At 44.6% G+C, this 17,305-nt stretch overlaps 1 protein-coding gene across 2 annotated transcripts in view; it reads left to right on the top strand.

Moving 5' to 3' along the window:
- AGMO (alkylglycerol monooxygenase) overlaps positions 1–17,305 on the top strand; it is a 289,406-nt gene that overhangs the window by 38,398 nt on the left and 233,703 nt on the right. For both annotated transcript variants that reach the window (XM_088453145.1, XM_088453144.1), the window contains exon 4: positions 10,350–10,501. In XM_088453145.1, coding sequence (XP_088309271.1) covers positions 10,350–10,501 — 152 coding nt within the window. The remainder of the gene's footprint in view (positions 1–10,349; positions 10,502–17,305) is intronic.

Here is a 17,305-nt window from a genome sequence, read left to right as displayed (position 1 = left end):
TATCGCTCAGTGTGTATGCAGTGAACGACCAATGATGCGCGCTCCCGCGGGTTATCTATGTCTTTTGTCGTCTGTACATGCAGGCCAATGAATCTGACGATATCGGCAAGAATTGTCTGTTCAGAGATGTGGCAGGATGATTTCACTGAAAGATATCTTTAAAGAGTGCACCCAATATCGTTTGTCCTGCACTACAGAAAGTTAAAGGGAAATCGCTCAGCGATCTCGTTCATACACAACATCAACTAGCGCAGGGGGTGGGCAATAAACGGCCCTCCAGCTTTTGTTGTTGAACTACACATCCCAGCATGCCTTGCAACAGTTTTAGCATGGTTGTGGTACCCCTAGTGGTCCGGATACCCCTGTTGGGTACCTATAATATAAAAGTGCTCTTTGTTTATATAAGAATATCTGTTATTATATACGTATGTAGGGTTGGTATGCCTAGACTATATGTGATGCGCTGCTTGTACTGTGAATTAGCATTCATATGCCTCATTCCCTATCAGTTTACACTGCCCAATTACCCCTTCTGGGACTATGGACTGTTCCCGACCTTAGTCTATTGGTAATAGAGAAGCGCGAGGCCCAGATTTCCCCATTGGACCTAAGAGGGGAGCCTGGTTGCTGATATTGTGCTGTCTCGGGGACTCCAATAATTACCCTGCTGCACGCGCGTCTGGCGGGAGCAAAGCCGGCGCGTGAAGAGGACCCGGATGAGAAAAATATAAGAAACTGCTGGGGGAACTGTGGTGAGGGGCAGACACGACTGGACCTGCGCACTGACCTGTAAGCCCACCGGAGGTTGGGAGCGAGAGCCGCGGCCGTAAAGTGCCTGGAAACTGGTCTGGATACTCTCCTGTGTGACGGCAGGAAGTCCGGTGACTGCTGGGGAAGGAGGCGAGTCCGCAGGAGAAGGAGGCGGGCAGTGGGAGGCGGCCAAGAGTCGGAGACTGGTCCGGAGGCGGGAGGAGGGTGCCGGAGGCGTTGACTCCCAAGGGGTGACCTCCCATCGCAAGCCCAGCTGCCGGAGAGGTCTGTAGTAAAATACAAAGACACCACCCTGCATTATAGTACCACTGCCTCCTTGCCAGGACACAACTGAACAGTTAGCATAAAGAGGGACAGTACTTGTGCCTGTTAACCCCAGCGCCGCCAACTCTAATAAGCAATTAACCCAGGCAGTTATAGACTAAAGTAGAGAAGCAGGAGCTGTGACATTAACCCCTTACTTTCTGCTGGCGGCTGAGGGAAGCGGTACTCAGTATCACCCCTGTTAAGACTAATCATCCCTCCCCGCAGTGCATAAGACAGGAGCCTTGAGGAGGATTATAAAGTGGCCACTTCCTAATAAAAAGCCACTAATGTTTCTATGAGGGACTAACTACAAGTAGCAGGATTAAATTATCACTCTACACTGTAACCAGTCGACAGGCTCCGCATTCTTCCCCTTCTGCTAGCTAAAGCTAATCCCATGGTGGAGCATCAGGGACAGCAGGACGGCACAGGACTGAGATTACCACAAGTCTTGCAAGCATTTAGACTTATGTTGCCCTAGGCTTACTACCATACCAGCACTAGTAATACAAGTTGGCATCCGGAAAGGGCTTATCGTTCTGTTGGTAGCCATAAGTAGGGTGAAAATTAGGAGCTGCGTTACACCCACTAAATAAACTAATTCTTGTCCCCCAAAAGAGCAGGACTGCAACTAATAAGGATCAGGAACAGTGCAGCAGGGAACTAGCAATTCCCTATCACCCTATTCAGTTCGTGTAATTCAAGACTGTCGGCAAAGCAACCCTTTAATAAGACATCTAAAGTGCACCACCGTACAGATATAAATGGCTAGCCCTTAATAGACTGAACCTAGGCATTAGGCCGGTAGTAGAAGCAGCTGCTTAGGAAAAGTTACCCGTTATAGAATATATAGAGTGGATTGCTGTATGTTTGTGCCATATCTTGCTTTAATCATTCCTTTACAGTGGAACAGCATTGAAGTCAGGCGGTTCCAGCATAATAAAATTCCCATTGGGAGGCGGGTATTTTCTTGTGTGAACATTGTTACAAAATGTACTGCATGTAATAACAAATCTAAATGTTTTCTTGTAACATTAACCTCCGAGTTACCGAGTGAATAAATATCAATTCCCTTTTACCCAAGTGGTTGAAGAATGTGGTAAGAGTTTATCCAACAGTACTGTGAAGAAATATCTGAAAGGGTCGTAGAAGAATAAGCTCACTCTATACTCAACAGTAATCAGTTACGCAACGTCCTCCCGATCCCGGGGTATCACATGATCAAATAGAAAAACTGTGGCAGGGCATGCTGGGATGTGTAGTTCTACAACAGCTGGGGGGCCTCTTATTGCCCACCCCTAGTCTAGTGTGTATGAGCCTTTATACGCATGCGCAGTGGCTGACAATCTTTCGATCTGCGTAAATTTCTGCATTTCCTACATCTCTGAATCAGGTGCTATGGGGTCTATTTACTAAGCAGTGTTAGGAGACAGAGTGAAAAGTGATAAGAAAGTGATAAGTTGCCAGCCAATCAGCTCAGTGAGATGACAGTTGGGAACTGATTGGCTGGCATCCTATCACTTTCTTATCACTTTTCACTCTGTCTCCTAACACTGCTTAGTAAATAGACCCCTGTGTATCTAAAATCATGCCATACTTATGTAATGTCAATATACATCTGCTTTAAAAAAAAATGCTTGTTTATATGTAATGCTGTCAGCACACATTGGCCCCCATTTACTAACGAGTTTTATCACCAAATTGAGTGATAAATGTCACTGTGTATGATAAATGGTGCTCCAGCCAATCAGCTCCCAACTGTCATTTTTCTAACAGTTGACAGTTGGGAGGTGATTGGCTGGAGCACCATTTATCATACACAGTGACATTTATCACTCGTTTTGGTGATTTATTTAGTTATTAACAGTTTCTTATATAGCGCAGCATATTCCGTTGCGCTTTACAATTGTAAGCATTAATAGAACAAAACTGGGTAATAACAGACAGATATATAGGTAAGAAGGCCATGCTTGCAAGCTTACAATCTATAGGGAATAGGCATTGATACACAAGGATAGGTGCTATATATTGCAATTTGGTCCGGCCAGAATGCACAGTTTCTTGGTGGGCTGCATGATCCAGTCACACAGGAATGTCGGCCAAATGTCAGGAGTATGTGAAAGAAAGACAATGTGTGAGGTTATGTGTGGACTGTGAGAGGGGATGTAATAAGACATGGAAGCTATGAAGGTTATGTGGTCAGTTCTGGAATCTGATAAGCTTGTCTGAAGAGGTGAGTTTTCAGGGAACGCTTGAAGGATTGAAGACTAGAGTTAAGTCTTATTGTGCGTGGTAAGGCATTCCAGGTGATAAAATTAGTTAGTAAATGAGGCACATTGTATTAAATAAATGAAAGTAAAACTTGTCTAAAAGAATGGCCCTATTCATATAGTATATGGAGGGTGAAGAATTACGCAACCATTTTATATGACTGGAGAGGTTTAAACCATAAGGCTGGCCACATACTCTTTCCAGCACTCAGCCCTGTTTCTGTGTGGCTTGACATAGATGTTAGTTTAGGGGTGGTCTTATGGGTGGTTTCATTGTTATCTATTTTGTTTTGTTAAGTCTATTTCTCTTTCAGAGATTCCCTCCCTTCCACCCGGCTTTATGATGGGACAGCACAGACGGTGTAATGGTTAGCATTACAGCCTCGCAGCACTAAAGTTGAGGGCTAGATTTCCAGTATGGCCCATAACTGTGTGGAGTTTGTATATTCTCCCTGTGCTTGCGTGGGTTTCCTCCCACATACCAAAAAATATACAGGTAGGTTAATTGGCTCCCAACCAAATTAACCATAGTGTGTATATGTTTGAGCATGTGGTAGGGAATATAGATTGTAAGCTCCACTGGGGCAGGGACTGATGTGAATGGGCAAATATTCTCCTTAAAGCGCTGCGGAATATGTGTGCTCTATATAAATAACTGGTAACAAATAAATAAGTGATGTGGGGGCGGGAAAGAATGGTAGCAGTGATCATCTGCTGGTAATTTTTTAGGTGTTATTCGCTCGCCAATACACTGGTTAGGCTGATTATACACTACTGCGGTCAGTGGCACCACTGGTCCCAGCAGGTTGTCTCTTTGTATGTTATTGGCAGTGGAGTTTGGACACTGTGGGGTCGATCCAATTAGCCACCAAGGGTGCGAGTTGCCGTTGCAACGGCGTTAAAACGCCGGCAACGGAACGGCATCTCGGACCCTTCGCGGCCCGCTCTGAGCCCAAATTTGCGGAATTTTGCTGAACAAAATTTCGGGAATTCGGCTACCGGCGAGATCATCGCAGCTAATTGGATCGACCCCTTTGATTTGTTGGAGATTGGCTGACAATTAGACCCTATCTAGGCCTTGAGTTGTTGGTGATGGGCTGACAGTTAGACCCTACCTAGGCCTTGATTTTTTGGTGATAGGTTGGCCGTTGGACCTTAGCTAGGCCTTTTTGGTTTGTGGACGCAGTCTGCAGTTCTTTCTTTGCCACCATACCGCTCTAATTTTATCATTTAAAATAAAGCTGACCCTTTTCCCGCCATTTTTGTCTCCTGTGTAACCTCCTGTTAAGCCTTATGTTGCTCAGGATGCTCTGGACTCCTCTCACAATACTAAACATACTGGTAGGTGAATTGGCATCTGACAAAAACAAGCAAAAACCCCCTAGTATATATGACCTTCGCTGTGTGCATACATGACCACAGGGGCCCACTTACTGAGTGAAGTGGGCGGTCTGAGACGGCCGATGCCGCATTCGTTCTGAATCGCGTCATTGTGGCCCAGCCCGCTTTACATGCCAGTAATTTTCATGTTGTGCGTGTGTCTTGTATCATTCTGGCATGGGGTGCCAGAACATGGTGGTATTTGTGGTTCTCCAAATGCCAGCATGCCTGACAGCCATTTAAATTTGATATTAACAGGACTTTTAGCGTACCAATAAAGAACAATAATGTATTCATAAACCTCACACCCACTTCACTTGGGGTGTAGGGAATAGCCTTATTGCTATCTGGCCTAGGGCTGGTTAGCACTATGGCATGGGAATCCACTGCCCCCTTCCCTGTTATAGTGCGCCACCCTGGCTTGTAAAGGCTAGTGCTGATCAAAGGAAACTTTAAGGGGACCCTACACTGTTTGATCCCCCCCCCCACTCCCTCATTTTTCTACTAAAGTCCTAGTGCTGGTTATGAATTTAGGGGTGAAAGGGGGACTATGCTAATTTTTTATCCACAAATTAACATAAAGAAGCTTGCACAGGTCCCTGAGATCTGTGCAGTGCTTCTATAGACCACATTGTTTTTTGCTTCGGGATAGGGGTTTAGAAACCGAAGGACATCATTGGTGGGATTACTTTAGAAGGTCAAAAGGACTTTTAGGTAATCCAGTGGTTTTGACTTAGAACTCGCTGTCATTTTAATTATAAATGAATCCAAATAATATACATAAAGTGAATTTTTAAATTAGGAGTGATAAAAATGTTAAATATTTATTTTATTAAACGTTTAAATATTGAAAAAAACTGATTTTTAAAAACATTAGTTCACATTTTATGATTTATTACGTGCTACAGTACCATGATCCTTGTTAAGTGGGCTTTAGCTAAATGTTACCTCTGGCGTACTGCATATGCAATCCCTTCATGTACAGGGTGACACGGGAAAATAAAAGCCAGTGAAAACTTTTCACCCGTTTTTATACCCAGTAGGTCATTGAGAATGTGGGAAATGTGACACATGTTCTCCTCATTTTATAACCTCCCTACAAAACGGCAATGTCCGTGCACCTGGGTGCCCATGTTATATTATGACCATACTTATTTAGTCTCGTAGTTTGGAACAGAGTTTAACACTTTAAGAACTCGGCAAGTTCCCCTCCTCTATATCTCATTTGGTGCAGTAAAGTTCTTCACTCCTCTGAAAACAACGCAGCTGGGAATATGAGACAGAGCCGCCATCTTGGCTGCTGACTGTGGCCGTGTCTTAGATGGATTTGTGTCAGCGCCGTTGTGCTCACTGACAGGGCAGTAAATTGAGGGTCTGTTTAACGCCTGGCACCTGTGCAGGAAACAGGAGATTTCAGTTACCGGGGCTTTTACTTTGTGTTGCAAATGGCAGCTCCTGAGGATGAAAAAAAAAAACAATTGAAACCATACTATTAAAATGGCCTTTTCATCTGTGCAGCCAGACCTCCATCTGGTAACGAGGCTTTGTACTTCTTTCTCTTTACCTTAAACTTTTTTTTTAGTGGTCACTGGAACATTTATATATTCTAAAGAAGTAGCGGGGATGACGGGTTTTCTGGCCCCTGGAAATATAACATGGAGAATGAATATATGAAAACAATCATTTTTAATAATGATAATTTATGAACCGGCAACAATGTGTGCAGTTCACATGCAATTTTGTGGTGTCATGCAGAGACTTATAGGAAGAGTATGGATGGGTCTCAGTGCCATCTGATGGTAGTGCTGAGATTATCTATAAACTATTTTATGGGAACAGGGAGCAGGGTGCATCTCTCTGCCATCTGATGGAAAGAGCTGGGCTGATGTCTGTGCCATCTGATGGAAAGGGCAGGGTTGATCTCTATGCCATCTCATGGAAAGGGCTGGACTGGTCTCGGTGCCATGTGATAGAAAGGGCAGGGTGAATCTATGTGCCATGTGATGGAAAGGGCAGGTTGAATCTGTGCCATGTAATGGAAAGGGCAGGGTGGATCTGTGCCATGGGATGGAAAGGGCAGGGTGGATCTCTGTGCCATGTTATGGAAAGGGCAGGGTGGATCTCTGTGCCATGTGATGGAAAGGGCAGGGTGGATCTCTGTGCCATGTGATGGAAAGGGCAGGGTGGATCTCTGTGCCAAGTGATGGAAAGGGCAGGGTGGATCTCTGTGCCATGTGATGGAAAGGGCAGGGTGGATCTCTGTGACATGTGATGGAAAGGGCAGGGTGGATCTCTGTGACATGTGATGGAAAGGTCAGGGTGGATCGGTGTGCCCTCTGATGGACAGACCTTTGCTGATCTCTGTGCCATCTTATGGGAGATGTTAGTTGGATCTCAACATCATCTAATGATGATGTTAAGAATGGCGCAGATTTCACTGTCCACCAATGGGAAGAGCTGAGCCGATTTCTGAGCCATCTGATGGGAACAAATGGGTGGATCTCTGCACCATCTGAAAAGCTAGAAGGATTTTTGTGCCCTCTTATGGAAAGAGGTGCCCCGTGTCATAGGAACAGCTGGAGGCATCCTTTCAGCCTGTGATGGGAACAGCTGGGCAGATATCTTGTCATCTGATGGAAACAGCTGGGTATCTCTGTATTATCTGTTCAGAGCTCTGCTGGGGCATTCAGGGCACTCACATTACCCAAATTACTATACATGAAAAAAAAAAAAAGGAGAATTAGGTTAAGGGACAAAATATTTGAGACTAATAATGGTGAAAAGAGCACATTTATAGATCTGTACCACAGTTTGTGGGTGGCAGCAGAGACTAAAGCTGGGTAGACACTAGCACACAAATTCTGCCGATCCAATAAACACTCTGATCTAACAGAGCGATTATCGGATCGGTGCGCACCTGTACACACTGAGCAACTTCTAGCTCAGTGTGTACTCCCTAGAAATGTCTTCAATGGGATCGGGAGGTCGGGAATGACATAACGTGTGCAGCACCCCAGATCCCGACCTCCCGATGTGACTGTTGCAGGAGCGTTTTGAAGCCGTTTATAAGCTAACGCTCCTTTAAACGCACTATCCAATTATTGGGATGATCAGCCAATTTGGCTGATCGGCCTGATAATTGTGTATTGTATACCTGGCTGAACTCTCCCTGATTAAGGAATAGTGCGGGTGTCCAGGAGGTGCCAGTGCTTAGGAGGAAATCGGTATGTAATGCCGCCGGATGTATTGCCGGCGGACTAAATATCGACGCTGGAAGCCCGAACCATCAGGATCCCGACTGTGGCTAGTAAGTACCCTAACCCTCCCCTCTCTCCCCCCCTAAACCCTAACCTGCCCCCGGTGATGCCTATCCCTAACCCCCCCTTCCCGTACCCTAAACCTAACCCTCCTGGGGGGGTAACCCTAATCTCCCCTGAGTGGCGCCTAACCCCCCTTCACCTTGCCTAACCCTCCCCAAGGGGTGTCTAACCTTAAGTTCCCCCGGGGGTGCCTAAAACTAACCCCCCCTCCCCCCCCCCCCGCAGCTAATAGCTAACAGTCCCCGCTTACCTTCGTTCAGGATGCCAGGCATCTGGATTTAGTCGTCTGGCTAAAGATAGGCATCGTTATTTAGATGCCTATCTTTAGTGTACAGAGTCTGGCTTCCAGCATCGGGATTCTGACGTCCGGCATTCCGGACGCCGGTAAATGAACTGCATCCCCTTAGGAGTTGTGTGTTACTTTTAGATGACTTTTTAGCATTTTGCAACATTTATAACTGCAAAAATATACATGTAACAACACATCAGTGTGAGGCTTTGAGCCTGATTCAGTTTGGATCGCTATTGGTGAATGCAGCTGTGATTACTGATTACGCACGCAGTTTAACCGCGATTCTAATTCAAGACTGCAAAACCGTCGGTACAATCGAGTAAGATCACAGCCTCACGCACACTTGCACAGTCAGACCTTACTCAAAAATTGCTAACTTCAGCGCACGCTACGAGGCTCAGGCTGCGTAAGGCATCACAGTGGATTATTTATGCACGCCCATGCAACGGCGTTCAAACGCACTGCATTTCCCTGACCATCCCCCCATCCCCACCCCCAAACTGCACTTCCTGTCAATCACTCTGCGATGGGTCTGCATAGTCACTGCGATCGCAGTCCCGTTCGATGTGGCCAGTTCACGCACGCACACTAGGATGCGCAGTACACAACAATCGCCCGTTTCCGTGTGTATTAGCAACTGCGATCCAAGTTGAATCAGGCCCTTTGTATGATAGAAGCACACACACATAATATTTTTGATAACATCTATTAAACTATTTGTGGTCCCACATCAGTTTTAAATATATATTAGTACCTTAATTCCCTATAGATTGTAAGCTTAAGAGCAGGGCCCTCTTACCCTTATGTATGTCTTTTACAAGTATAATTCAAATTGTAAAGCGAGACGGAATTTGTTGCGCTATATAAGAAACTGTTAATAAATTAATAAATAATTCAGAAAGATATATATGTGTAATAGACCCAAACTCTTACATCTAAATTAGTATATTTTTCTAAATATTTATTAATGGTCTGTAATTATATCGCTGAGGAGCCACCGATAACTCTAGAATTTACATGTATAAAACACAAAAAAAGAAACAAGAAGAGTATATATAACGGTGCACTTATAAGGTCAACATCTTAATTATATCTTTAAGTGCACCGTGATATATTTACTCTTATTGTTTCTCTTTTATGTTCTATATATTTTTGATAACATGTTGCAACTAACTTAAATATCAGAATTGCGTAAATCTCGGAACAAGCGGCTCGATGTTTGGCCACTGCACATGCGCCGCGTCCGGTGTGCTCAGTCGCTTCAGTCGCTACAGGGCTCGCTACAAGACGGGGCGGCTGTCGATGGTGAGTGACAGCTCACCCTGTTTTGTAGGTGGGTGGGGGGGGTGACTGCACAAACGCAGGCGTTCCCTTAGGAACGCCTGGCGTTTGTGGGAGGACCTACTGACATCACTACTGATGTCAGTAGTGGACTTCCTGCTCTATTAGAGTAGGGAGCCTACTCGGGCTTGCGGAAGCCGAGACTTTACCCCAGGGTCGCGATAATCGCTACGATCTCCAGCCCACTTGCACAAGCTGTGGGTGGACACACACAGCTTTGCGAGCAGCCTGGAGACAAAAATGAAAAAAAAAAACGCCAACAGATCCTGCGAGCTGCCTGCGGCAGCGAGCGGGTCTGAATCAGGACCCAGGTCCCATATCGAACCCCCTAATACTGAATGTGCCCATTACGTAATACATGCGGAAAATAGTGTTTCCACATCTGTAACGAGTCCATCAGGGACAATGAATAGGCCCCTATGTATCTTGCAGATTCACATGGAATCACTGGCTGCCATGGCATAGTAGAACTTGTAGTTCCACAGCAGCTGGAGAGCCATAGATTGTCACATACACTGTGCACACTCCACACACACATCTGTGAATTTGTGCTTTTCTTGTTTACAATAAAATTTGTTATTGGGAATATATGTTATAGCCATGACCATGACTAGCTTAGAAATGGTCTATTATGTGTTAATAAAAATGATGTTTTTCTTTGTTAAACAGTGTTGCATTCAGAGGAGTCGAGGTGACCACTTATGTTTACGTATGGAACCACTACAGGCTGGTGGAATTGCCCTGGGATTCTGCGTGGACGTGGGGGCTGACATTCCTGGGCGTAGACTTCGGATACTATTGGTTTCATCGGATGGCTCACGGTAGGGAATAGTACAGTGTAAGTTGTATCTGCACAGCATGTCCTCCTTAAAGAATGCTTCTGTGTGTCCAGTACTTGTGTGCGATGTCGGGAGCTAATAGATGAATTGTCAGTTACTATTAACAGCTGTGTGATTCCTGTCAGGGCTGTTTCTTTGTATTATGTTGTTTCAGTTACTGCACATGTGAATTTCATTTCATTGTGCATTTTTACTTTTCATTTTTAATTGTTATTTGAATTGTTACCCATTGTCCACACACAGTGGACCTCATTCAGAGGCGCTCGCAAAATGAGAACGCTCGCTCTGAATGAGGGTGGCCGCATCTAAAAAATGATCCAGCCTCCTGGCCGCTCGCTAGGCTGTGTGTTACCCTTGTGGTAGGCTCTCGTCTTCCGCAAGCTCCAGTGAGCTTTCGGCTCTAATAGAGCCGGAAGCTCAGTGGATCCACCCACAAACGGCAGGCATTCAGTCGGCAACGCCTCCGTTTGTGTAGCCACCCCCCCCCCGCCCCGCCTACAAAACGGGGCGAGCTGTCGATCACCATCGACAGCCGTCCATTTTGTAGTGAGTCCCGGAGCGAGAGAATTTCTCTCTTGCTCCGGGGCTTGTGCACGTGCAGTGCAGCCGCTGCGCATGTACAGGGCCCAACATTGACCCGCTTGCGAGCGCTCAAGCGCTTGCGAGCAGGTCTGAATGAGACCCAGTGTTTGCAACCATTTTGGATGCTCACATCAGTGGCATCAGTGACATCAGTGGGGGGCTTTGTGTACCCCATTGCACGTAGCCTTTAAATACTAAGATAAGCATATGTCATTTTTCTTAACATTCCTTCTACAAAATCATTATCTTTTTTTTTTTTCGAAATCTCTCTTAAGGACAGACAAGTATGGCTGCCAGACACACACACACACACACACACACACACAATCAGACACGCACACACACACAGACACAGTATCACATGACATGATACACAATAGCATGTTATGTGATAACAGAGAGAGGAGGAGGAGGATTTTACAGAGCATGCAGAGCTCACTCATGTGCTGTGTGACTGTGGTTGACATGGTAGTCGCATGACTTTGTGGAATTGGTGCAGAATTATATATCAAGCCTGAAGAAACAAACCAAGGAATTATGTTTACTAACAATATTCTTATAGTCATGGGGATGTTGCATTAAGAGGTCATTTTCGTTAGTTGACTTTGTTAAATAAAGTTTTGTAGCTATTCTTCCCAAAGCTAGGGTAGGGGAGTAGATATATTTATTTTAAACTAGTAGAATGCTAAAGTTGCCGGCCTCATTTTCCTACTAAGTATACAAAGTCAATGCACTGAGCTGTTGCACCATCTGATGGAAAGGGCTGGGCTGATCTCTTTGCCCTGTGATGGAAAGGGCAGGCTGGATCTCTGTGTCATGTGATGGAAAGGGCAGGGTGGATCTCTGTGCCATGTGATGGAAAGGGCAGGGGGATCTCTCTGACTTGTGATGGAAAGATCTTTGATGACCACTGTACCATTTTAGGGGAGATGTTAGGTGGATCTCAATGTCATCTGAGGATGATGTTGAGAATGGTGCAATAATGTGAATAGTCAAGAGACTGGTAATAGTCAAGAGACTGGTAATAGTCACGAGACTGTATGCTGTACCGTCAGTTGTGCTTTGTGCTGTCTCTTGTTGATTACCAGTCAGCTGCATTCTCAGGAACATTGTCATGTACACTCTCAAAAGGGGCTTCCTCCATAGTGTGTTCATGACAAGTGCTCTTTAAAGATTCTCTTAAGAGTTATTCAACTTCTGGACACCCTCTTAATTATTACACCAATCCCCTGGTACTTCCCCTCATTACCTGTATCGTTGTAGGGCTATCAAACACACGTCATGTCGGCCATCTTGCTGCAGTAAAGCAATATGGATGAACTTCTGTAGTACTAATACTGAAGCTCTACGGATGGACTGAGTCCATTAACAAGGGCAGAAGTGAAAATATGTGGAGCTTAGATTGGTTTTGCCGGGCCCTTTTCTAAACTTTACTGGCAAACTGCTCCAACATCTAGAGGCCACTGTTCTGGTCTTTGGCGCATGTACAGTGATGCCCACTGATCAGGTAACAGGGGTAGGGATAACAGCACCTTATGTAGAGGTCCCGGTGCCCCTGGCAAAGCGAAGGGCTAACTAACCAAAAGTTCTACTCAGTTATGTCTGTACTTCTGGGCCACAACAGCATGGAGGTTTTGTGATGGAGCCCAGAACTAGGAACTAGGAGCAAAAGGCAAGTCTGGTGTAATTTGAGGCAAACATTTCCCAACATCTGGATGCATCGGGATGCCACAAGCCCACCATTGATTAGAATTTGTGGCAGGCTGAGCCATGCGACACACCCTTCCCCTCGACCCTGGAGAGTGCCATCCTGGCCAACCAAAAGCTACAACCCATCCTATAGTATTGATTAAGAAATGATTGCTCCAATTGTTGTCCATTTTTCCTGTAATATTAGTATGTGCTCTATCAGGTCCCAGACGTGTTTATGCAAAAATGAATTACTTTCCCTACCGTTCCCATGTCCGCTCTCCATCCTCCAGTGCATAAGGCAGTATGTAGACAATATTAGGCATAGTGGGCAAGCAGACAGAAACGAATGGTATTAAGGACCTTTTACCAAGGGGGTTCAGAGGCGAGCGTCCAGCTTTTGCTGTGAAACACTTTATTATACATCTATTCTTGTAGTACATATGAAATGAATTGTGAACCATATTGATGCCACCCTATGTAAAATACAATATGTGCATTTTCTAGTCAGGTAGGGGTTGCAGGCATCATCATAGAAACATTGCAGAGCAAGTACAGAGCCGTACATGAAAGGCAGTGTATTACAGAGCTGAATATTTTATCTGAAGTGTTTATACTTAAATGTGTCTATCATTCTTTCACTGCTGTGCTCCTCGTGGGCGAGTCAGGAGGGAGGAGCTTCTCTAACGGAGCCAACCGGGTGGGAATGACAAACTTGCTGACTTCTTCAGCACAAATGAACTGTGTGTATTAGTCGATTCATACATAGGAGCGATGACAGTGATCTGTGTGATCTGTATCAAATCTCATTAAGATGACCTGGGAATGCAGAATTTAAATTTATTATCTGTTCTGCGATAGGAAGGTAGCATTCTAACAAATGTAACATATTTTTTTTTGCATTGGAGCTATAGTGGAGCATCAGTGTAATACTAAATGAAATGTGCCTACAGTGTGTACATGAAAATTTAGTTTTGAGGTTCACAAATTCCTTGAAATATTATTCACTCAGGTGGACATTGAAGCGTAAGAGAACCATCAAAGCTACTGTGTTACTATATAGTCGCTGTGGAAATGAAATGGTCTTAAAGAAACTAGGAAATTCAAACACAAAAACATATTCTCATCTACAGTCCCAAGGGCTTAAACCCAGCTAAAACAACTGACGGTTTCTAGACAGTCCGAAAGGAAATGTTGAGTTTGATCCAGCGTCCAGATGGAATGAAGCCAGCCGTACTTTCCGATATTTTCAAACAATAAGTAAATATAAACTGTCGCTTGAAATATAATATGTATATTTAAAGTTTATTTTTTTTTGCTTTGATCAATCACACCTCCTTAGTTTTCTAACATCAACTTTTATTCCCCAAAAGTCCACGTTGACCTTTTATTTTTTCTGTCCTCTACAACTTAATTTGGAAAGCGCATTTATTTGAATCCTCATCCCTCAATTAGGAAAATAGCCCCAAGTTTGTGTCCTATAGTTATTTATATGCTGGGTACACATTGGCCGACATACAGTATTGGCCGTTCAGTTATATCGTGGGCACGTCACCGGGGGTGTACCAGCGATATGTCTGTGAACGGCTGCGCTGCACAGCCAATACCCAATATATCTGCAGGTATACTGGTGCATCGTGCTGTGTGTACGGACATCTGAAAAAAAAAAATATAAAAAAGATTACCCAACACACGCAAAGTTTTCCCCGTGTAAACTGTTAGAACATGTGTAATGCAGCAAAGAGTTGGGCAATTATTACACACTGACAATTCAATTGCAATAACTTATCCCATCTTAGGCCCGTATTCAATTAGTTTTGTGTACGCGATAAAGTTTTGCATGCCGGACTTTCGTCTTTTTTTTCGAGTATTTTAGCCGCGGAAAATTATCGTGCGCGTACCCGCGATTCGCCCTATTCAATTCCAAAGACACGTGAAGTCAGAACAGGCGGAAAGTGGTGTCAGAATCAGGGGAAATCTGCCTGAACCCCCCAAAAAGATGCAGAAACATTGGGGGTCAATGTGATAGTCCCCGATTAGCCCTAATAAAACTGTTTGGGGTACTTAAGTTCGCACTAATCAGCATATTAGCACAAGTGGTGAAGAATGGCACTAAGCAGTATTTTATGGAGAAAATAAGTAGTCCTGGCAAATTTGGGGTACATGAAAATGGGTGCAAGCGTCTTTTAATGTCTCTAAAATGCAGTTTTAATAATTGTGAATTTCGACCATCATAAAAGCACCGGCAATCCCCAAAACACTTGACCCCTTCTTAGTGCACCGCCAGCATCTTATTTCGCTAGTTTGCAAACTTTTCCCCAACACTTTGTGCATTTTTTGCCCCCAAATTCAAAGTACTTTTTTGGGGTGTTCCTCACTTTATTTTTTAGGGATTTTGTGATGCAGTTGTCCTTTGGGGGGGGCTGTCCCAAGGGTTCTGAGTGGTTTCCCCACCTTTGCACCCCAAAATTAAAATGTTGCACTTCTTTTCTCCGGTATTCAGAGGAGAATGCTTTTCGCCTATTACATTGCATTGACTTTCCGCGTACGCGAAAAGCATATGGAATTGGATACGGAGATAATTTTCCGATAGGCAAAAAGTCGCAATTGGCGATACTTTTTCACAGATCTCGGCTTTTCGCTTCTAATTGAATACGGCCCTTCATTTGAAACGATCTACAGTTTCTTTTATTTTCATTCAATTTAATTGCACGCTGACAGATTCTTGTAAAATTCTATCAAATTGTATGACTTAGTATGGTACCCCATGTGCATCAGATCCATTAACATAGAGGGGTGCCAGGAGCACAGATAAACACATAAATATGTGCTATACGCATGGCCGCAACTAGGGGTTCACGTAACCCGGGCGATCGGAGGGGTCGCCGCCGACACCAGGGCCGGATTAAGGAGGAGGCGATGGAGGGGGCACTGACGGCAAATACCTTTGGGCCCCATCTCTGAGGGCTCCTGCCACCCACCGCATACATTTACCCCATTATGACATCATGGCATGCACTAGAGCATTCGTTAGTGACGCTGCAGCAGATCTCCCAATCCATCGCTATAAGAAAGCCAGCAAGCATGTTCATATACATGTAGTGCGCATTCTAGCATCCTGCACCTGTCACAGCCTGTGCAGTTCCTCTTTCCTGACTGGGTTGGCGCCCTCTGCTCTGGTGCTTCTAACACACTATGGTCTGTAGCTCAGCAGTTTGATGCATCAGCTGAGTGCGCTAGAAGCACCAGAGCAGAGAGCGACACCCCAGGCAGGAAAGAGGAACTGCATGGTTTGTGACAAGTGCAGGGTGCTAGAATGAACACTATAATATGTATGGGATAGCCATATCAGCAGTCACACTCCTGTTGTAAGACAGCTACAGATGTGTCCTCATACAACTAGCCTCAGTACGCCATTTGCCCGGTATGACTGAGCCTCTATGAGAGCGTAGCATTGCTTCTTTTTCTTGCATCTTTTTCGCATTACAGATGCGGCTAATCGCTAGTCAGGTTGTGCTACAGACACCAGGCTGCAACTTTAACCGCTCAGGAATTAGTTTTAAACACGTACAAAGTCACAGTTGAAGCACAACGGAACTTGGCGTGAGAAAAAGCTGCGCTGGCTGCAACGTAGCACTTCGTATAGACTCGTCGCACACAGATGTACAAATGTCGCACATCAAATTGATCAGTGTAATCTAGCAATGTAGTTTTGTGTCTTCCAGTTGTTTTGTGCGAATAAGATGCACATTTTGAGCAAAAAAGTCGCTCAGCGGCGCGCAGGGAGGTGCTGTTTGGCGCGACTTAAGCCGCAGTGTATTCAGAAAAAAATCTGTAAGCTGTTAATCAACTTTTGATTTTTATCGTATGTCTGCTAGGTAACTATTATTTATTAGAAATTAGAATATTGGAATTGGTGTAGAATTTGGTCAGAAATGTGTTTTTTTTCTGCAGCAAATTGTTTTTAAAAAAGTTTTTAAATAATATACTGTAGGAAAAGGTGAACCAGTGTGTAGCTATAACTGGGGTTATGCATTATGTAGGCAGTAATTCTCCTTGAGCATTAAATCTTTAGCCTGAAACAAACTCTGACAGCAGGAATGGGTTAACCCTTTTAAGCAAATATTTTTGGTGAACTTTGAGTTGCTGCAGCACACATGCCGTTCATTCTGATTGCACTGGGAATGCGCCCTCCAATCTAAACACGAGTCCCTAAATACCACTTTGTTATGTTCCTGTGGATAGTATTCCACCACGTCATACTAAATGCACTATCTCCTCCTCCCGCTTCCTCCTAAACCTGCTCAGTGCTGCTTTTTTTTTTCATTACAGTTAATGGGATCAACATATGTCACTGTCAGAAAACCACATTACCTCTGGCTGACATATGACTCTTCCCCGCTCTAGAACCGTTACGTGAGTTGGTTTAAAGCAGAGAGCGGCAACCTGAGGCTCTCTGGGTGCTGTGGAACTACAAGTCCCAGCAGCCTCCATTGCTATTGACTGCCTAAGATT

This window comes from Taudactylus pleione, unplaced genomic scaffold (assembly GCF_031769625.1).
Source record: "Taudactylus pleione unplaced genomic scaffold, aTauple2 ptg000571l, whole genome shotgun sequence".
NCBI lineage: Eukaryota > Metazoa > Chordata > Amphibia > Anura > Myobatrachidae > Taudactylus > Taudactylus pleione.
This window is presented reverse-complemented; position numbering and strand designations above follow the sequence as displayed.